Source organism: Nematolebias whitei, chromosome 12, assembly GCF_014905685.2.
Source record: "Nematolebias whitei isolate Nwh7 chromosome 12, NemWhi1, whole genome shotgun sequence".
Classification (NCBI taxonomy): Eukaryota; Metazoa; Chordata; class Actinopteri; order Cyprinodontiformes; family Rivulidae; genus Nematolebias; species Nematolebias whitei.
In genome coordinates this window covers 28,366,348-28,389,850 of record NC_056509.1, presented here as the reverse complement: position 1 = coordinate 28,389,850, position 23,503 = coordinate 28,366,348, and the positions used below count along the sequence as shown (strand labels likewise).

Below are 23,503 nucleotides of genomic sequence, written 5' to 3'. Positions count from 1 at the left end.
ATTTTCATTTGTTTAGCAAAATGTTAGTGTTATTTAATGTTGACGGGGCCTTAGACTGGTGAGTCATAACTTCTTGTTTTTCCTCCAAACCTTCTTGTATTGTTAGTTTACCTATGCCCCATCTGCAGACCTTTTTTAAATGGATATTATTTCCCACTTGTTTCCTTTAGAAACTGCAGATAAACTCATGCTGCTCCACTAAGTGGCCAAAACATCATCATCCATATTAACCACATCACGCACGGATAAATAATCTGGCTAAAGCTTCTACCATCACTTTTGTCTCAATTCCTCTCAGTTAACAATTTCAGCACATGATCAAAGTTTAATGGTGAAGCAAGACAGAACGAGAGAAAATAATTTGTTTAATTAATTTGTTTTTAGGTCAGAAGGTGATAGGCATGCTATTGATTTCACCTCACCCAAAATGCTTTTTTGCATATAGACACAAAGCGCTAATGTGTGAGAAAATATATTTTTAATAAAAACATCCAGTGTAGTGAAGTTGGGGCCTAAAATACTATAGCAGGAACCATCTTTGAATAGGACCACAAACAGACTGGACAATGGAAATTTGGAAATTGTACGTGTTGGTATAAGGTGGGAAAACTGGGAATTTTCAAAGTGGGAATTTGTCCAATGGAATTCACAGGAATAAATGTAAAATTTGAAATGTTGTACATTTCCTCGTGACCGGGATTTTAGAAGTGGCTTTGGAAAATATCCGTCCAGCCATTCATTTTCAAAACCGTCTTCTCCTTAATGGGTTTTGGGTCGCTAGTGCCCATTTCCAGCAGATACAGCACAAGAGACAGGGTACAACCTGGACAGCTCTCCAGTCCATCACAGGGACACAGAGACAACAAGACAAACAACCATTCACTCTCTCACTCACACCTAGAGACAATTTAGAGTTAGCAATCAGCCTAACGCATGTTTGTGGTCTGTGGGAGGAAACCGGAGTACCCGGAGAAAACCCACATGCATGGGAAGAAAAAGTCTAAACCTCAACACAGAAAGACCCCAGGCCTGGAAGCGGCCCTGTGACAGGCTACAGCTCTAACCACTGCGCCACAGTGCAGCCTAGATGCTACACTTTAGCACAATTTTGACAAATTCCCATAAATAACAATGAAAAGTTTTCAATCCAAAATTTCCCAACCCTAGTTGGTATGAGTTATATATTTCTCTTACAGTAATTAAAAATGATAACAAGAATATTGAGGGTAAAAAAACCAACAAATTAAAACAAATAAAGATTCAGTGACCACGAACATGATGTCCCTTCTAGTGGATGTGACTTTGTTTAGATCTTAACGACACACCTGTAAATACATATAAGGACTTGGCAAAGTCATAACAACCTTTACAGTAAAATCTTAGAAGCACATTTCTTCACTCAAACTCTTACTAATACCAGTCATTTGCTTTAACCAGTCACTTGAAAATAGTTACATTTATTTATTTTTTAAATAACCCAATAAGGCAAAGGAAATTAAAGGCCAGTGTTTCTGCCAGTTGTTATTTCGAGTAATAACTGATCCTGATTGTTGGTCAAAAACTATTTATGATTGTGGTAAAGTGCATTAAGATTTAAAAACTTAATTAGACAATTGAAACGAATAGCCGAGCAATAATGGAAGTAATAGTTTTTAATGAGGCCGAGTCAGAGTGTTTGAGGCGGTAAAGAAAAATGAAAAATCCTGAGAGCGATCTAATTACAGTTCATTAAAATGCCAGTGGAGCAGAGCCACAGACAAAAATACTAAAACCGGTGCATATTGGGGGGTTTTGCAGCCATTCTTTCTTCTAAAGTTCCTGGGAAAGGTCAATAAAACATGCCTGCAGGGTAACGGGGGCCTCTGTGTTGAATCTTGCAGGCCACCATCTTTATTTAACATCAAAGTCGAGCTGAAACTAGAAACGTTTGATAAGGACTGGAGCAGACTGATTGTGTGCCGTGATGGCATTTTATTGATTCCTGGAGGGAACTTCTTCCTTCACGTGTTTGGCAGCTGTAAGACAGCACCTCTGTGGTTGAACAGTAGGTAGGCATGACGTTCAAACCTTTTACAGTTCAGGTTCAATCATTTATCACTACTGCTACTAATCTCTGTTGAAATAAGAAAATAATTTAAACCACTTTTGATTTTGCTCTTGCAACACTGTATTTCTTAAGCTTGTCTTTCATAGACACTTGGGATGTGTGGAGAACCTGTTAGAGACTGGGTCAGAGCTTCCATCAGTCATTCCTTCAGAACCGAGTCTCTGAGCTGCCTCTCTTCAGGGTGCTGTTATTGAACTCCTCGTGCTCAAAGCTCAGGTTATTGTGTGATCTAGATATCATCAGCAGCTTCTCGCGCTTGCTGAAGTCGCGTCGCACCATCACGGACGTCGACACGTCCGATAGCCGCTCCCCTTGATCCTCCTTGTCCTCCAGTCGCGTGTAGCCTTTAGTGCTGCCCCAGTTTCCGCTGTGGCTGCGGCTGCTGTTGCTACGGTCCAGTCTGGGCCAGCTGGGGTGTTTCCGTTGCTCTTGGTGCACGCTAAGCATGCTCGGCCCGCGTTCCAGGTCCAGAGATTTGGAATGGCTGTTGAGCATATGCAAGGAGGAATTGGAGCCAAAGTCACTCCTCGCCGCTCCAGGGGAAAGCCAGCAGCCTGAGGTAGAGGAAGGAGCAGGGGAGAGAGTGCAGGAGGAGAAAGAGGAGCTTCTAGAGGAAGATGATGCAGAGTTACTCCGCTGTAAGCCCAGCGGCTTAGAGGCCTTAGCAACAGATGCTACAGGCACCACCAGAGACTCCATGGAGCTGAGGGGCATTGACCTCTCTCCGTCTCTTCTCTCCCCTCCTCTGTCCTCCTCGGTGATCGCCTCCATCTCTGGTTCATCAATTACACAGTTGTTGAGTTTTATGACGGGGAGCGTAAACGCAGAGATCGATGAGGAGACAATCGAGCCCGTGTGGTGTCCTCTCTTCTCCCCATCGCCGTCCACTGACCACTGGTGGCGCATCGAATCTGAACGGCCCAGCCCAAAGCCCGGACTACAGAATGAACGATCCTTGTAAAGTGGTGCCAGCAACCCTGCAAAGCTGCAGTCCAACCTGGCCTGCTCTCTGCATCGGCGATACTCATCTCCTAGCAGTACCTCCTCCTCCTCTGCAGACCCTTGACTCCCAGCTCGAGAAGAAAACGCCAAGAGGGAGTTACTGGCCAAACGTGCGGCGGCGTCCACTCCAAACGCTCGCAGATCGCCTGCTTCTCTGCTGTATACACTGTTGCGGTGAAAGTATTGCTTTTGTTCCTTCTGCCTGAGGCGATGGATGTCGATGACAGTCGAGTACATATCTCTCATGTGGATAATCTGGTGCAGAAAATCAGATTAGTAATAGCAGAGTTAGACCTTTTCCTTAAACTCCCTGCATATATTTACAACACATCGTGATATAGAAGTTTCAAACTTGTTTTACACTGGATGCTTGCATCTTTGGAATAAATGTTTGTACATCTAGCGAGGAGACGGGAAGAGGAAAGGTTTAATCAAGTCAAAAGGGGGAAAGAAGAGGCATTATGAGCAGAGAAAATGTCATCAAAAGTAAATTGCAGAGATGCAGCAGGAAGCAGGTTGGGCGAAATTAGATCTGTTAGTTATATGAAGATGTTGATTATAGATGACTGCAGCACTCGTGTTCTTTTCTTTGCCCAGAAAGGCATTAAAGAAATGAATACAGGTTGGGGCAGGACATTTTGAAATATTGGTTTTGGACTAATTTATTCCTTAAATTTTTTTTCTATGTCCAAATATCTACTGGTTTCTTGTTTTCAGTGTCTGATTTAAGCAGGATTTATGTAACGCTAGGCCAATGGATTGAGATAGTTGAGTTACTAGGCCAGTTTTTAACATTTCTGAATAGCGTATTGGACAAAACTGAACATACCAAGCTGATGGAAATGCATTCATAGCTAGTGCTCAATAAACTAATGGTCCAGCACGAATGTTTACCAATCTGCATTGGTTCACAGGGCTAAATCAAATTACAGGCACAGTTACTGTCTCTACATCTAGTATTTTAATATTTGTATTAACACTTACATTTATAGGCAAAAGCACAACCACAAAGAATTGGCTGCATACAAAGTATATCAACCACTGTTTGCCCATCAGTGAAAATCCCAATGGGTCAATCTCTACATTATTCTAGTACAGTGGTTGTTTAAATAAAATAAAATTTCATTCATTCAGCCTTTATTTAGACAGGTTAATCCCAATGAGCCTCGAGGACTCATTTACAAGAGACCTGATTTTTTTTAACAAAGAATGATGACAACAATGGACAACAGTGACAACAATAGACAATTAAAAATTATGCATACAGATTTTTTTTTTTTTTTTTACAAATTAAAATAAGATGGAAAAAAGTAGCAAAAACAACTAGATTATAGGGCGAATGTAGAAAGCTAAAAACAGGAACATGTCTGCATTGATCCTTGCCAGGAGTCCAACAGATTCTTAAAGACACTTAGAGAGGTCAAGGTCGAGAGCTTCAGATCTTTTTGTAAGATATTCCAGGAAACAGGAGCAGAGTAGGAGAAGACCCTTTTGCCTAGTTCAGTCCGCACTGAGGGAACACTGAAGGTAATAATATCCTGAGAGCCAATTTACATATAATAATCATAAAGTCTCTTCAGTTGTGAACTCTTCAACACCCTTTGAGTTGTTAAGAATTATAATGTCTGGTGGCAAACGTAAAAAAAACAACTACTGAAGTTAGCAAAGTGTGTTGCTGAACAGCCAGTGAGTGGATCTGCCTCACTGACTGCTTACTTCAGTTTCTTTGCTCTCAGTTCAGATTTTAGTGCGTCTGATCGCTGAAATAATTTGTTTATAATTTTGGAGCAACGCTTTAAATTTCAGACTGGGAAATACCGTAAATTCTAGAAAACATGCATATGTTAAATTATTATTGAAATTTAACAATGAACTTGGTTCCAAATCTAACTTAAATTGGGTCTGGATTTGGACCACAGTACCATTTGGAGACGTGTATTCTAGTGTTAGACTGTTGGTGTACAGCTCTACCTTAGTTTCTCTGTCTCTGTTTTCATGGAGTATTGCATTAGCACAGATGAAGATGAAGATCCCAATCCCCATGGTGAAGGGCCCCAGCATCTTCATTCTCTCAGAGTGAAGATGTTGTTCCAGAAACCTCATCAGAGCACCACCAGTATGCCGGGACGGTGAACCTAACATTAAAGCAAAGGCAAGACGGGGAGTAAGAGGGAAGAACTGCTCTAATCGTTGTATTGTAGCCACCCTGTTTGGTTGTTACCTCGAATGTCATGAGTCGTGTTGGTTGCATCTTTCTCCTCCTTCACTCCCTGTCCTCCGCCTGTACGTGAGGCTTTACCATGTGGCCAGTAACCCAGCGTTGCCATGCAGATCCCTATTGCCAAAATGATCAGTCCCAAGAAGAGGAAGAATCCAGAGGCTGAGTAGAGGCGGAGTCTACCACGTACCACCACAACATCGGTGCGACGCTTCCGTTTTCTAAAGCAAAATCACAGAGAATGCAGTTTTTAGAGGCATATAATCAACAAAAAACTGTGAGACGAAGTTGACGCATGTTTAAAAAGGTTTAAGAATTTGCTGAGACAATGATAAATTCTGTATGATGTCCCAAATACTTTCTCAAAATGTCCAGCTTTTCAAATGAACAGATTGGAGTGCTCATTTGTGCTTCAAATGTTTCAAACAAAACTAAATCCCCATCACCTGGGGGCCCCTTCAGAGGTCAATCCTGCTGCAGGCGGTGCCCGATGCTGAGAGCGGGACGAGTCCTGGCGCTTTAGTTTGGCCAAGCCTGTAAGTACACCTGCTGCTGCCGTCATACTTTACCTGCAGACACACAGCAAGACGCAAGAACTTATTTATTCTTCAGTTTCCACAAAATATCACACATTTTAATCATCCAACATGACAGTGGAGAAATGAACCATCCTGTGCCCACACTTAAATCATATATTTAAATACTTTATAACAATACTGAGGAAAAGATAATAAGTTTCATATTTCCACCTTCTCTTTACACTTCTGCTTCAAGACATTCAAAAGAATTGTCAATTTTAGAGTTACATTTTGTCTTTTGTCCAAATTATCTTCCATTCTAGTCCTTCAGTTGCAGCTTTTTCTTTGGTCAAACTTGGTCAGTGAGGTTATGCATGATCTGGCAGTACTTGAACTACATGTTGAGGATGGCTCTCAGCTACTACTGCACTAGAGTTTACTCCAACATTTGTAAAAGTCACTGAGTTGTAGGCATTTTGTGCTGACTGAGGAGCTGTGGTGCCATCTCCAAAAGGTAATCAGTTATAGATTTCATTCGCTTGTCTAATCTTAAAGCTTTTCTCATGTACAGCAGTAAATGTTCAAACCTTCAAGTAACACGTTTGTTTTAAAGGGAAAGCGTAATTCAGCAGAAAATAGTAAGTTGTGTTAAAATGCACAATGTTTGTGTGTTTATTAAAGATGTAAACAATCAAAACAATACACACCCAGTAAGAGTTTCCTCTGTTTACTCATACCCTCAGGCCAACATTAGTGTGCAAGAATGTACACGTGCACATGCGCGCGTGTGTGTTGTTTTTGTAAATTAGGAAACTCACTGCCTGTTAACTCAGGGACTTAGGTTTGTGAATTTCAGTCCTTCATTGTTGAAGACCTCTGTTTGTTGGATTAACATTTTTGCTGTTGCTCTAATCAGTGTTCGAAATAATAAAATTTCACAGTGGCACAATGTTTATGTTAATCCTCTCCTCCATGTTCACCAGCTGCTCTGATGTCTAATAATAGCCATTAGAGGAAGAGGGCTTAAAAACAAACGGGCTTTTTCAAGAGCCCTCGTTTGAGTTTAAATGCTTGGTAATTTGGTTTAAAGTGAACATCAGTATTGTCCTGTGATTGTGAAGCACAGAGAGGATTAAACTGTCTATACTTGATGCTGAATCTTGTATGTGACAGGAAATATCTGGTGTCTCTGACTGTTTTGTTGCCATTTTCTCAGGTCCAAACTGACTGAAGCAGCTGTTGCTACAGTCACACAGCAGCCTTTTGGCCTTAAAGTGCCTGTGACATCAAATATTTTTTGTAATAAATGTGAATGAATTTTTGGAAAGATAACATTAATAACATATTACAATAAAATACAATAAAATTAAGTCAATCTTGCTGCTGAGATGAACAATTGTTCAGATATTCGCATGAGCAGTAACAGGAAGTGATGACAAAGTGGAATGTCTACATGTGAGCAGAGCATTGCTACAGAGGCTAACAAGACAGACAGTAGAGAGGAATCTGATGTTTCTTTAGGTTATTTTGAGTCACTATTGAAGAGAGAAAGAGCAGTTAGATTTTTTGAATAATGTTTCATTAAACAAAGACCGGGCAGCACGGTGGCGCAACTGGTAGAGCTGCTGCCTCTCAGCGAGAAGGTCCTTGGTTCAAACCCCGGTCCAGGGGCCTTTCTGGGTGGAGTTTGCATGTTCTCTCCGTGCATGCGTGGGTTTTCTCCGGGTGCTCCGGTTTCCTCCCACAGACCAAAAACATGCATGTTAGGCTGATTGGTAACTCTAAAATTGTCCCTAGGTGTGAGTGTGAGAGTGAATGGTTGTTTGTCTCGTTTGTCTCTATGTGGCCCTGTGATGGACTTGCGACCCGTCCAGGGTGTACCCCGCCCCTCGCACAGTGATTGCTGGACATGGGCACCGACGACCCCCGTGACCCAAAATGGAATAAACGGGTAAAGATAATGGATGGATGGATAAACAAAGACCAGGAAGTTCCTCTTTGAAGTCACTTCCTGTTTCACTTGGACTGCATCAAGTTAAAAAATATGCTCATTATGTGACAAAATGGGTAAAATCATGGGCATTCTGCCATATATCTTAAATATTAAGATTTTCTTTTACACTTTTTGCATTTATAGGATATGAATGTCACAGAGGTGGAAGGACTACTTCTCGGATCTTCTCATACCCACTGGCACACCTTCCATGGAGGAAGCGGAGTTGGGGGACTTTGGGATTGGTCTGACCATGACCATAGCTGAGGTTGCCGAGGTAGTTAAAAAACTCTGAGGTGGCAGGGCTCCGTGGGTGGATGAGATTCACCCTGATTTCCTTAAGGCTCTGGAAGTTGTGGGACTGTCTTGGTTGACATGCCTTTGCAACATAGTGTGGACATCGGGGACAGTGCCACTGGATTGGCATACTGAGGTGGTGGTTCCCCTGGTCAAAAAGGGGGACTGGAGGGTGAGCTCCAATTATAGGGGCATAAGTTTCCTTAGCTTCCCTGGAAAGGTCTATTCAGGGGTACTAGAGAAGCGAGTTAGCTCGTTGGGCGAAACTCAAATCTAGGAGGAACAATGTGGGTTCTGTCCTTGCTGTGAAACACTGGACCAGCTCTTCACCCTCACTAGGGTCCTTGAGGGGTCATGGGAGTTTGCCGATCCAGTCTACAAGTGTTTGGTGGACTTGGAGAAGGCATTCAACCGTGTTCCTCAGGGTATACTGTGGCGGGGTGCTCCGTGAGTATGGGATTGGGGACCCAGCTGTTTGGTCCCTATACAAGCGGTGCAAGAGTTTGGTTCGCATTGCCGGTAGTAATGGGTGGCTGTCGTTGAATGATTAGAGCAGTCATTCTCCAATGCAAGTGTAACCGATTTTCCGAGATACAACAGCGGGTTACATTTAATAATGGAATAAACCGATAGAAAATGTGGGCCAGAGATCAGAAGAACCTGGTTCGTGGAGCCAAGGAATAGAGCAGCAATAATAAGCTGAACACAGATGAAATCAAGTAGCAACTCTTATACTGTTACATAATAAAAATAAAATCTGCCATGACTTACAATAAATTTACTGAAACACCCCAAAAACAAAAGGAAAAATGTGCACACAAAAAAAAACAAAAAAAATTATCTGTCTGTGCCTCTTATGGGAAGGACAGCCCGTGTTGCGGGTGTACTGGTTATACTGAATCTGTCCAAAGGGTCTGTCTATGTATATGTGTGTACTTGGTTCTTTTCTTCTCCTTTGGATCTGGATCTCTTCTTCAAGGTCCTTTTTAGCTCGCCATCGAATTGGGTTGAAATCCCACCTGGTCTTCGGGATTATTTTCTTGTCCACTCAAAAAAACCTGACCGTTGCTCTGGATTTCAAACTGGAGTTTGTTAGCTTTGGCTCTTCCACAACTTCCAACATAGACAGCAAAACCAGCTGATCCAACTCTTCTCCCTTTGCTGAATCACTCTTTCCTTCTCTGTCGCGTCTTCAATCAGAAAGAAAGAAAGTAGAAAATGTGCTCCGACTTCACCCTACGCTTCTGAGCGTGATTCCTGATTGGCTGCTGCTGAGCATTGTATGATTATGTACACTGAACGACGCATTCAAGTGCAGTAGGACATTTAAAATGTAACTATTATGGACAAACTTAAGGAATATACACTCTTATTAATTCTATTTTTCCTGTCATTAGTCCGTTTACGTCACCTGGGCTACACTAAAGTTGGGGGTTTGATTCCACCAGCAGTCACATGCTGAAGTGTCCCTGGGCAAGACACTGAACCGCTCATTGCCTCCAATGTGTGTCCCATCGGTGTTTGAATGTGATCTAAAGCATTGATTATTCTTTGTAAAGATAGTGTTGCATGAATGGGCAAATGAGGACACAGATTGTGATGTAAATAGCTTTGCGTATCTTGATTAGATAGAAAGGTGCTTTGTAAGTACAGTCCATTTAGATAAGTACTGTACAGTCCATTTAGTAAGTCGGACCCCTTCAAGGTGGGAGTTGGACTCTGCCAGGGCTACTTGTTGTCACTAATTCTGTTCATAACTTTAATGGACTGAATTTCTTGGTGCAGCCAGGAGGCAGAGGGATTCCGGTTATGTGGCTTCAGGATTCCATCTCTGCTCTTTGCAGATGATGTGGTCCTGTTAGCATCATCGTGCTGTGATCGTCAGCTCTCACTGGAGCGGTTCGCAGCTGAGTGTGAAGCGGCTGGGATGAGAATTAACACCTCCAAATCTGAGGCCATGGTCCTCAGTTGGAAAAGGGTGGATTGTTCTCTTCAGGTCAAGGGTGAGGTTGTGTCTCAAGTGGAGGAGTTCAAGTATCTTGGGGTTTTGTTCATGAGTAATGGAAGGATGGAGCATGACAGACGGATTGGTGCAGCATCTGAAGTATTGCGGACTCTGTACTGGTCCGTAGTGGTGAAGAAGGAGCAGAGCTGTAAGGCAAAGCTCTCTGTTTACTGGTCGGTCTACGTTCCTACCCTCACCTATGGTCATGAGCTCTGGGTAGTGACCAAAAGAATGAGATCACGATTACAGGCAGGTGAAATGAGTTTCCTCCTCAGGGTAGCTGGACTCTCCCTTAGACATAATGTGAGAAGTTCAATTATCCAGGAGAAACTCAGTAGAACTGCTGCTTCACTTTGAGAGGAGCCAGTTGAGGTGGTTCGGGCATCTAGTAAGGATGGGTGCCTCCCTAGGGAGGTGCTTTGGGCATTTCCAACTGGGAAGAGAACCGGAGGAAGACCCAGGACATGTTGGAGAGACTGTGTCTCTCGGTTGGCCTGGGAACACCTTAGAATCCTCCCAGAAGAACTGGAAGAGGTGGCTGTGGAAAGAGAAGTCTGGACCTCCCTGCTCAAGCTGTTGCCCCCGTGACCTGACTTTGGAATAAGTGGAAGATAATGGATGGATGGTTGGATGGCTGGATGGATGGCTGGATGGATGGATGGATGGATGGATGGATGTCACAGACATTTTAAACTGAGGTCTCCAGGAGTTCAGGGTCTGCTGCTGAAAACTGAAAAAGGAGAAGCTGAGAACTTTACGAAACAGTCCAAATGTTGCTGCAAGTCTTCAAGTCATCAGTGAGTATATCAACCCATTTCAATATGGCCTCCAGAGTTCATTGACATGAGACAACATGATTGTTACTGTATTTTTCGAACTATAAGGTACACTTAAATTCCTTTAATTTTATCAAAAATTAACAGTGAGCCTTATAATCCAGTGCGCCTTATGCATTAATTCTGGTTGTGTTTATTGACCTCAATCTGATTTTATGTGGTACACAGCGCTAAAAAATCTGTCAAAATGAACTTGTTTTGCTTAATGCGCCTTATAGAAAAGCTTAGAAAAGCTTTGCAGAGAGTGGTGAAGGCTGCACAGAAGTCTGTCGGAGTCAGTCTCCCCAACATCACAGACATCTACACCTCTAGATGCAGGAAGAGGGCCACCTGCATCATGAAGGACCCCACTCACCCAGCACACACACTTTTTGCCCCACTCCCCTCAGGAAGGAGGTTGAGGAGCATTAAGTGTAGAACCACTAGACTGAGGAACAGCTTCTACCCTGAAGCTGTTAGACTCATGAATCTCTAACCAGAATAATCAATGTGAAAAATCATATCATGTTGCTGCTGATCTGTTTCAATGTTGATGTGTTCATGAGTGCTCATCTGCTCACACAGACTCATGTTCATGTTTGTGCTGATGTTCGATGTAATGTTTTTATGTTATGAGTGCTTAGTGTATATTTAGTTGATGTTTTTCTTAGTTCATATCTTAGATGTTATTGTTGTTTTTCTTTTACATTTTATTGTTGGATGTAACTGGGACCCTGTGTACATAATTTCGCTCCACCACATGTACCACATGAGGTGCGAATGACGATAAAGAAACTCTGACTCTAACTTTGACATAATCGGGTGCACTTTATGTATGAAAACAGACCCGTTCATTGATATTGTGCCTTATATTCCGAAAAATGCGGTAATCAACTTCACACACAATGACCTAAAATCTGGTGTGGTAGTTGCTGAGACTGATCTTTAGCACAAACTTGGATTGTTAACAGATCCGGTGAGATGACACGAGATGATCTTAGTTTAAAACTCTGATGTGAAAGGTGTCAGGCGTTAGGCAGTTCTGCAAGAAAAACATCTTAAATAACAAGAGGATCTGTTCTCAGGTTCTGTTTATTATAAATTGCATGATTGCATGTTAAATAACAGTGTTTTCATGTTGAAATACATGCTTTAGATAGAAAATGATTTCTAATTGTGATCATATCTCATAAATGTGATTGTTTAATGTTCCATGCAATAGACACATCCCTTCTGTTGCAGGTTTAATACTTTCCTAATTGCTACCATCTTTCGTTCCAGTTTTCCATACGATGTGCAGGTTTGTAAAAATGTCTCATTGTATAAAAACCACAGAGTTATTCTGGGGGAAAAAAGCTTGAGCCGTGGCAGCAACGTGTTTTATATTTCCCGATTTCTATTCCCCTTGCTTCTCCACATCTCCCTCTTCGATCTCCTCCATCCTCGCTCTCAGTCTGTGTTAATGTGATCTGGTTGTGAGCGTGAATAATCTTTTCCTTCCCTCCCTTCCTTCTTTTTTCCTCCCCTCATCTTGTTTTGTTCTGTTTATCTCGCTCCCTGTCTCTCCCGTATCCAATCTTCAGTTCTAATTTTGCCTTGTCTCCAGTTTTAATTTGATCTTTTTCGACCACATTCAGCTTCTTTTTCTTTTTCCTATTTTTTCCTCTCCACTCTCTGAAGTAATCATTTTCCTAAACAGACAAAGCTTAGCTGCTGTAAATCACACCAAACCAGACGGTCTCTCCTCCTACCCTTTTTCCTCGTCCTCTCATTTTTGATCTATTTTTCATGTCAATCATCGTATTGGTTTTTGGAGCGCTGTGTCACAGACGGTGAATCATACACGGATAAAAACAAGCAGCTGCTTTTCTGTGGATTCCTGGGCTCTACTTTCTCCTTAAGCTACGCACGTCAAACAAGAACCCACACAGTTTCCAGCGAGCAACAAACTTCCTGTTTATTGAAACAGGAAGAAAAAAAAGGAAACTGATGGCAGGGGAGGGAAGAGGAAGAGAGGATTAAAAGAAAAATGACAGCGAGGGGGATAAGAGGAGTGTGTGAAAAGAGAGGAAATGGCGAGGGAATAAAGAAGCGTCTCTGTAAGGCACGACATTGACTCATAAATATATACTGAAATTCAGCTTTAAATGAAAGGCTAGCACTCCTTGAAGGAATGCACATCACCGGTCATCTTTCATGTCAGTTTTCAACTATCTTGTGTAACCGTTATGGTTAAATCTTGAAAGAGAACCGTCACACCCAGTCACATTGCTGGATGCCAAGCTCAGAATATGTTGTGGTCGACTCTCAGCTACTACCACATCAAAGTTTAGCTCAATATGTGAAAAACTGAGTTAAATCCATTTATTTGTTGACTGTAGGAGTTCCAGTTTTTCTCCCTACAGCTCTTTGACACCAGATGGCGCCAACAGGCTTATGCCTGCGGATCATTCTAATGAGCTGTAGGAGTATAAATGGCAGGTGATGACTTCCATCCGGCGCTGGTGCATTATCTGACTACCAGTAGTTGTGTTCCTTTTCACTTTACCGTTCCTGGTGTTTTGTTAAGACTAAAACCTTGTCTCATGTGTTTCAGCACTGGCTGTTCCTCCTGTGCCTTGGACCTCCCTGGTTTCATCGTTAAAGCCTCCTAGTGATTCCTCCAGCCGTTCCTCGCCTTCCACCACCTGCCCACTGATCTATGCGACCTTTCTGGGACCTCCTACTGGAACTATTGGATCCTCACTCATGCAATGACCTTTTCCTTCGATAGTAAGAGACAAACAAATCTTGAATCATCTTCAAGGATCCAAACCATCATATTATGGTAACTCTTGTCCTTACTCTCCAGGGTTCCAGTCCTTCCCAGCTGAGTTTCAGCTGTTCTGTTGATTTCACATTTTGTAAATAAACTTTTAGCTTTTCCTGGTCTTGGAGTTGCTCTTTTTGGTCGCTTACTATCTGGGTATTGAGTAATCATTACACTTAGGGATGCACGATATTGGATTTTTGGCCGATATCCGATATGTCTATGTTAAAACTTATTCAGCCGATAACCGATGCCGATACCAATATTTTATATACGTTCCTTTGTCAGAACATATCCCTCTTATTTAGGCTTATTTGGTACAAAAATTGTGCAACAGCTGTAAGAGCTGGTGACATATATTCAGCCATATGATATGCAGAGCACTTTAATTTATATTAAATGAAAAGTGTTAAATGGTATTTATTAGCATTAGTCACTTGCAATGCTGTCTCACTTGTGGAGGCTTGTTCCAGGTTCCTAGCTGCAGTGTGGGATCCTCTGCACTCTTGTGCATGAAGGACAGCCTTTTTAAGTTCAAAGCTTTTGTCTATCCATTGTGCTGTAAGACGAATCATGCTAATGGGGCTAATACGACGTCCAAATATCTGTGGTAAAACTCACCCAACAAGTCATGTTATTGGCTATTAGCTTTTCAATGACGTCAGAAATGACGGCTTGTAACTCAGGTAACGTTGCATCGGAAAAATATCTCCGACTGCGTATGATGTAGCAAGGATCAACGTAGTCCATTAATCTTCAGAATCCGACATCCTCACCAACGAAAAATAAAACTTCCACACCGCCGACATTTTGAATTTTCCTCTCCGCCGTGAGATTGGGTAGGCGCACGTGACGTCATTGCATTGTGCTGCCGCTGCAACGTCATCACGTTGGGCTGCTGCTGCAGGCAAAACCAACGCCTTTTATATCGGTAAGTTATTTTAATGGAATCGCCGATGTCCGATATTGAACTTGAACGCTAATATTGGCCGATATCATGCCGATAATATTGTGCATCTCTAGTCACACTGATGTTGAGTAGCTATGGAGGACACCATGAATTGGACTGACTCCAAAATAATCTGTTGTAGATGTACATTCAGCAGTTGATTTATGAAGTTTCATCCACATCTGACCCGTGGTTCATGAAATATTTTGCTAACAGACAAACAAAATTGACTCCAAGTTATTGGTTAAGATTTTAGCAAAACTTTTGTGTAAAAAGTAGCACTTGAAATATGTGTTTCAAATGACTCTCAGCTATTATCACCCCAAACTTTAGTATAATATATATGAAACTGACTAAATTATAGCCACATTTGAGTTTTTTAAGGTCAGTTGCCTTTGTTGGCCATCTTGAATTGGGTCAACTCTCAAATTAAATCAGTTGCAGACGTCCATCTAATGATTATTTTCTGAAAGTTTCATTTAAATCCATTTAGAGGTTTATTAATTATTATGCTTACAGGCAGAGTTGACTCCAGATAGCTAATGGCAAAATTGTAAACAAAGATCTTGTACGATCTGAGTGCTAAAATTTACAAGTTGGGGATCATTCTCAGCTCCTACCAGCCCAAAACTTAGGTCAATATCTGTAAAAGTTTTTAGATTAGTAGCCATTTGTGTTTATTAAAGTCAGTTGGCTGTGGCAGCCATCTTGAATCAAGTTAACTCACAGTTGATCATTTGGAGAAGTACATTCAGTAATTACTTTCTGCAACATTCACAAGCAAAAACATAATCACATTTTCCATATGTGGGGAAAACAGCTGCTCTGACATAAGACGGAGAGGAGTGACAGGAGGAAAAGAACGACCTGAAAAACAACAAGAGGAGAGCGGGAAGCTTTTAACGATGAAAGAGTGCAAGGGGAAATGATCTGCGCTGTAGTTTTAACAAGTCTGGAGCGGAAACTCAGCAGAGAGGAGCTGCTGTCCTAACAGATCCACCTAACGAGAGAGCCCTCTGAACTGGACACAACGGTTCTGCCGAGGAGAGCGAGCAGAGCCCCAACCTTAAGTTTATGCGCCGCAAACGAGCTCTAACAAGTCGATAACTCCTCCCTCATCATCCTCTTTTTGACGCCATGCCTAATAAACCTTTGATGAGTTGGGCTCAGGCTTTAAAATGGACATGTTTATTGATTTATGCTGAAACGACGAGCTTCATATCTACATTTGTGTGCTTCTGATGCGCCCACACCTCCTGTCAAAAGCAACTAAAATCAAATTTAGAGCTCCAGTCACCACGTTTGATAAATAATGAATTAGCTCTCGTGTGATTGCCCCAGTAACGCACACTGACAGTCACACAAGAGTAAAAGCATTTTAATGTTAACCATTTAAAGGAATCTGTTCAACACTTTGAGACACTTTATGTTTTCACTGGATTTTATTGCCTCTAAACTTCCACCTCGCCTGCTGCTTTAAAGCATAGTAAGGTTTATAAAAAATAAAAACAAAATTATTTCCCTAATCTATAGGCTGCATCACATGAGATATTGTCCCTACAGCAAAATGCTGCTGCTGTTAGCCAACATGTTGCTATAGCAACCACCAGCTGTGTGCACAGGAATCACAGGTATAGCATCTGTGCAAAAATCCTAAAGCTCGCGCTGATTTCTTATTATTTTGTCTGCAGTGAAGCAGACAGTCAGTTTTTAAAATGGTATTGAAGGTGGGAGTTCACATCTATTAACGTGTGGTTCTGTGGAAAGGTTATGAACAAATAACGTGTTACCTGTTGTAGATAGCTCTTTGAACGGCCTCAGTCTGGAGAAACATGATTTAATTCTGACTGAGATGATAAGCTAACAGCTAATCCAGGATCAAACTGGATTGCAGCTGCCTTAAAGAGACTCCACTCTAAAATATTTTATAATGTACATATGAATGCTGTTTTCTAGATTGTTGCATGATAGGTTGGAGCTTTCTTCCGGGAACTGTTCCGGTTCACACCAGAAGCACAACAGCTATTTGTTGCTCCAGTTTTTTTTTTTTTTTTTATATATATATAAACTTGCAAACAAGCAAAGATTTCTGTGTTGATGAAAAGCATTACTTGAAAGAATGCACATTGCCTTTAATGTCAGAGTTTTAGATTAGAATCAGTTTATGTTGAGAAATGATGGAGTTATAGCTGTTTTGGTCAAACAGTGAAAACACTTGAGGTTTGTGCTAAGAATGACTCAGCTACTACCACAGCAAATTATAACTCAATATCTGTAAAACTAACTGAATTTTACCATATTTTTTGTCTGTTGAGGTCAATTAGCTCTAGCTAATTCCCTGCAAACGGTGATCAGTTGTAGATGTATAGCCAAGGATAATTTTCTTAAAGTTTCATAGAAAAAGCCCCATGATTAATGAGATATTTTGCTAACGGACAAACAGTGTTGACTTCCACAGTTACTGTCAAAGTTTAAAGAAAGATGTGCAATTTGTTTTGCTCGAAGTGCATGTTGAAGATAACGCTCAGCTACTACCACATCAAATTTTAGCTTAGTACAGTATCTGTAAAATTGGTAGAGTTATGCCCATTTTTGTGTTTTCTAAGGTCAGTTGGACGTGGCGGCCATTTTGGGAGGAATTAACTCCTAAATTTATTCAGCTGAAGATGTACACCCAGTGAATACTTCTGAATCCAGTCAGTGATTTATTACAGTGGTTCCCAACCCTGGACCCTGAGGAACACCATCCTGCATGTTTTAGTTGTTCCTCTGCTGAACACGATTGATTTTAATAAATTGGTAATTAACAGGCATCTGCCGAATGTAAGGAAGTAATTAAGCCACTGAATCAAGCATGTTGGAGCAGAGGAACAACTAAAACATGAAGGATGGTGTTCCTCAGGGACAAGGATTTGGAACCACTGATTTATTAGATACTGTCCTAATGGTACAGACAAACACACACAACAGACGTAGGCTAAAACATTAATGCTCCACCTTTGCCTTTGGAAGAGGGCAATATAAAAATGACATAACAGGAAATGCAAAGGTTTAGAAAATCACATTCACATGAACCACAGTAAAAATCCAGAATGGCAGCATTCCACTTTGGTCATGGCTCTACACTCAGATGTACCATTATCTTGTTGACCCGCTCCGAAATCAACTGTTTCTCTAAAGCGAGGTCATTCAAAGACCTATCTACAGCAGGTAAGATATTTATCGTCTATAATCTTTCCACAGAAGAGCTTAACTATCACTGTAAGCAACAGATCTACGTGTTTTTTCAAAGGCTTTTAAAAGTTGTAGCTTTTAAAGCTGGTTGTTTCTTTCTTGTTCTTCTCTTTTCGGTCTTTGAACCTTGTCATCTTGAAGGAAATGTTTTTTTTATTTGTGAAGTCACTGATCTATGAGTCATTCATACAAATAAAACAAAAATACTGTACTGATAAGAGCTGGACCCACTTCTTATTACATACTGTAACAAACTACATCTAGACACTTGATTACTAACCAGTCTCAAACACATTTCTTTAATATCAGTTTGATCAGTTTTACTTAAGAATGGAAAATTTAGCTCAGTAAAGTAAAAAAAATAAAGAAATTGCTTTTCACTGCACTGTATAATAACAGATTTGTGTTCACTGTGAGTCACTTAAAGCTTTTGGGTGGAAAAACTGAGCAAATGAGCAAAAACACGTGTTTATGTCATGGCATATGTGCTGGAATTAATCCCCTCCTCCTCCACATCAGTTTAAAAAAGTGTGATTTAAAAAGAGGAGGAAAGGAAGGCATGTCGAAGGATGTGTAGAATCAGGGGGGTGGATATGGAAGCAGGCGATAGGGCTGACGTGGAGAAGAGGTGGTGGTGAAAGAGAGACCTACATTCAGGTTGGCATCTCCTTTCTTTGATTTGTGCCAGAGCAGATAAAATAAAAAAATTAAAAAACACTTTGGAGTACATGAAGGCAGCCTGAGGGAGAAAGAAAGAAACAAAAAATACACCACAGGTGTTTGTGTTTGAAACATCTGGCGTTTCTTCCATCAGATCCAAAAACGGTTTCATCAGCGACCGGTGATCACCATGTGGTGAAGGAGGTGGACACAGGTGACGTCTAGAGACATGAAATATGAAAGAAACGGACAAACAGGAATATTTAGTTGAAGCGTGGCAGAGACGGAACAACTGGCACTTCAGTACTACTCTGGTTATGGTGGGAAGATTGTTTTTCTTTCTGCTCTTGGGATGAACAAAGGCCAACAAAAACACCATCAAAAGCACTTGTTTTTCTTTTTGGCTGAATTTATCTTGACGGATAACCCCCTCCCTGCTGACGTTAAGGTCGCCTGAAATACCACGGAGCATGATGTCCCTAAAAACAACACTATCAATAAATCTGCAGCTTTCTTTATATTTGGCTTTGGGAATATTACAGTAATATTAGATTATATTTGTCCTCATAGTATCAAAGCAATAGTTCAGATTGTTTGGCTCTGTAGAAAGAATATAAACAATTAATATCTTACCTGTTGTGGAGAGCTTATTAAATAGCCTCAGTTTGGACAAACAGTTTTATTCTGACTGAATTCATGGATGTCTGATTTAGTTATTAAACGAGGGAGCAAAATCATGGATATGAAAATGCACCCTCAGAGTCATCACAGACATCAAGATAATAATCCCACTGTTGAGGTGTCACAATCTTTGTTTCTTTGGTTCATTGTGTTTGCCCAATTGTTCCTCTATGCCACTAGCCACTTCTTCCTCAGTACTTGTACAGTCAACCTGCCACTAGGCCTGTCGCAATAAACAATAAATCAGTTAATCGCATGATAAATGAAAATTATCATCCTCATTTTCATTTATCGGCTGTATTATTTCTTCGTGTCTCTCTTTCTACTGAAGACACTGGATGACAAAAGGCTCAACTCCGGTCCTCTTCACTGACCCCTCTCTTTCTCTTTAAAATCCATTTTAACGATCCAAAATCACAATTTTGGATCATTAAAAGCAGCTAAACTGAGAAGCTAAGCAACAAGCTAAGCTAAGCTAAGAGCTAAACTAAAAGACCGACCCAAAAAACAAAAAACAAATTTTTGAATGTCCAGAGGACCAGATTGAACTTTTTGGGATTTTTCTACCTGGATTATTGAGCATGCATCAGGCTAAAAGACCGACCTCGGAAAAAAATCTCCGTCTTGTTGAAGCTCCAAATTTCATGGTTGAAACCCGTGCCTTCGTGTAAAAAGTTGTTTTTCTCTTCAAAAAGAAGCTGAGAACTTGTTTACTGAATTTTTATTAAAAGCTTTGTGTGAAAAATGCTATGCTGAAGAGCTCTAATCACACCGAGCATCCACGATGTTGAGAATTGAAAAAAGGAAGTAGAGACAGCCCATGTCACGTCAAGGGGCCTCCCTCCCATTTTTCGTAAAGAGACACTCTGCTGGCTCCGTCACTATCAGAATCAGAGTCAGAGTTTCTTTATTGTCATTCGCACCTCATGTGGTACATGTGGTGGAGCGAAATTATGTACACAGGGTCCCAGTTACATCCAACAATAAAATGTAAGAGAAAAACAGTAATAACATCTAAGATATGAACTAAGAAAAACATCAACTAAATATACACTAAACACTCATAACATAAAAACATTACGTCGAACCTCAGCACAAACATGAACATGAGTCTGTGTGAGCAGATGAGCACGCATGAACACATCAACATTGAAACAGATCAGCACCAACATGAAACAGATCAGCAGCAACATGATGTGCTTTTTTTTTCACAGTGATTATTCTGGTTAGAGATTCATGCGTCTAACAGCCTCAGGGTAGAAGCTGTTCCTCAGTCTAGTGGTTATACACTTAACGCTCCTCAACCTCCTTCCTGAGGGGAGCGGGGCAAAAAGTGTGTGCTGGTTGAGTGGGGTCCTTCATGATGCAGGTGGCCCTCTTCCTGCATCTGGAGGTGTAGATGTCTGTGATGGTGGGGAGACTGACTCAGACAGACTTCTGTGCAGCCTTCACCACTCTCTGCAAAGCTTTTCTTTCTGCAGCTGTGCAGCCTCCATGACACGTTGATGCTGGAGCACAGGATGCTCTCCACTGCACACGTGTAGAAGGAGGTGAGGACTGAGCTTCCCAGACCAGCTCATCTCAGCCATCTGAGGAAGTAGAGTCTCTGATGAGCTTTCTTGATCAGGCTGGTGGTGTTGTTGCTCCAGCTGAGGTTGTCATTCATGTGTACACCCAAGTACTTGTTGCTGGAGACTACATCCACCGCAGATCCTCTTATGATCAGGGGGGTGTAGGTGTTTTTGTCCCTTCTGAAGTCCACAATCATTTCCTTTGTCTTCTTTACATTGATGTGAAGGTTATTCTCTTTGCACCAGCTCTCCAGGTGTTCCACCTCTTGCCTGTAGCTGGACTCATCATTGTTTATGATGCATCCCACCACCACTGTATCATCTGCAAACTTTACAATGTGACAGCCTGGATGGGTAGCTGCCCAATCATACGTGAGCAGAGTAAACAGGAGGGGGCTCAACACGCATCCCTGAGGAGAGCCAGTGCTGAGGGTTATGGTGGAGGAGGAGAAGTTGTGGATCCTCACTAACTGTGGTCTGTTTGTTAAGAAGTCTAGTACCCAGTTGCAAATGGATGGGGCTTAGTCCTAGTAATAGTTTGTCCATCAGGGTTTGGGGAATCATGGTGTTGAAGGCAGATGTGAAGTCCACAAAGAGCATACGGACGTAAGAGTTTTTCTGCTCCAGGTGGTTGAGCACAGTGTGGACCACAGAGGAGATGGCATCCTCTGTTGATCGGTTCTCACGGTTCTATCCATCCTTCGGTTCAAACTGTCTTATACTGCCATCCGGTGGTCAAAAAAGGTACTACACTCAAAACAAATTAACCAACATTTCTTCTTAAATTTGACAAGAATTAATTATTGTCAAATTTCAAACAATATTATCGTTTATCGTAATAATTTCTGAGACAATTAATCGCCCAGCAAAATTTGTTATTGTGACAGGCCTACCTGCCACGCATTATAGGTTTAACATAAAGAGATTTAAAGTACCATTTTGAAACACTTGTGGGTATTTTGTGCTCTAAATTAATGTGATCTCAAATCTCTTAATCTGTTTTATCTGATTTAAAGTGAGAAAAAGAGGCAGCACGCTTTAAAAACTTAAAAAGAGCAACTTTGTGTAGATTTTGATTTAAAGAAAATGTTAGTATGCAACAAAATAATAAAGATGGAGCAAGTAAAGATTTTGTCTTATAGCTGGTTAAGTTAAAAATGGGGGAACAAAAACACAAGTTCTCCCACTTTATGAACTGGGGGAGCAGAATTTATGCCAGCAACAATCCATTTTGGTCTTAGCCTCGCTTAGTCTGGTCAGAATTAAACTGTTTCTCCAAACTGGGACCTTAAAAGCCATCTACAACAGATAAGATACTATTTGTTCATAACTTTTCCACAGAACAAACTTCAAAAGTCTAAACTATCCCTTTAAGTCATTTCACTTTCAGCTCTCTTGCAGGACTTTGTAGAGTTATTTCAAATGCTTCGTGAACAAAAGGTAATAGGAACTATTATTTTTCTCTTTTGTGCAAGTCTTTGGCTCAGCTTTTAACTCGAATGAAGATCTGTCAAGTTTTTTTTAAACGTTCAGGTCAAACTTCAGCACTTTAGAAGATACTCGTGTCACCGTGAAGTACAACACTACAAATCATGTTAGCTCAAAAGAATGAGGTCACAGACTGTTTTAGTTTAATGTGAATACCAAAGAGGAAAAGAACCATTTCATCCAACTTGTTATGAATGATGGAAAATGCAAAACTCCAGAAGTTGGCAAAAGATTTTGAAACAGAAAGCCATGGTGTTTCAAGGTTAAATGTTTGTTTGTCTTTTTAATTGGTTTGTCCACTTTTTTTCCTGATTTACTGAAAGTAACTGGAGTAACTGAGTAAGATCGTGCTGTCATCAGTCACCATGGACTGAATCTGTTTTGTGGTTACTGTACAAATATGTAATTGTCAGCACCTGCTTATAAAACAGATTTACAGCATGAAAAAAAGGTATTTGTGCAGCAAACCAAATCCAAACACAAGGCTTTGCTTTAATTAAATGAAGGTGCATTTTACTCTTTTTTCACAAGCCTCTTTACAATGTGTACACACACACACACACACACACACACACACACACACAAACCCCCTCATTCCTTTGTGCAGCACTCTAAAGAATGTACAGTATATGGTAATAAAATTATTGTGGTTATGTCCTCGGGACCCTCCAGTGATTCACTCAGCCTGTCTGGTACTTAAAGCTATGATGTAACACTGCTCAGTGCAGTAAATCACACTATCCAGTATGTTTCTTAGTATTTTTCTGTGTTTGAAGTAAATTTGTCACTGTCTGTGGATTCCTAGGTTGTTGTTTTTTTAATCTGATCTTCTGGTTTAGAAACGTTCATTTTGATTTTAGTGCTTTAATAAATCTTCTGTTCTGGGTTTTGTAAGTATTTGACTTGTTACCATCTTAAGTTACATTTATTTTTTATTACCTGGTTTGTTTATTTCAATTATATTTAATTTTCTGACTTTTCACACATATAGTCTCAGTTTGCTTGTTTATTTTTGATTGTATATTCATGTTTATTAATCATGAATTAATTTGTTGTTCGTCCTCTTTGTGTTTTTTCACAGCCCTGTTTAGCATATTTTTTATTGCATGCTCTGTTCTGTGCAGAGCCTCTCACTTTAACAAAATGATTTAGTCAT

The 23,503-nt window shown here is 40.9% G+C and overlaps 1 protein-coding gene across 1 annotated transcript in view; it reads right to left on the bottom strand.

The window, feature by feature from the left end:
* Nucleotides 1–1,579: 1,579 nt before the first annotated feature.
* Nucleotides 1,580–23,503, bottom strand: part of tmem200a (transmembrane protein 200A) — a 36,293-nt gene continuing 14,369 nt past the window's right edge. Inside the window, exons 2-5 of the mRNA XM_037685374.1 lie at nt 5,774–5,896; nt 5,331–5,548; nt 5,081–5,244; nt 1,580–3,364 (exon numbers count right to left, since the gene is read on the bottom strand). Of these exons, the coding sequence (XP_037541302.1) occupies nt 2,255–3,364; nt 5,081–5,244; nt 5,331–5,548; nt 5,774–5,889 (1,608 nt within the window). The 5' untranslated portion in view covers nt 5,890–5,896 and the 3' untranslated portion in view covers nt 1,580–2,254. The remainder of the gene's footprint in view (nt 3,365–5,080; nt 5,245–5,330; nt 5,549–5,773; nt 5,897–23,503) is intronic.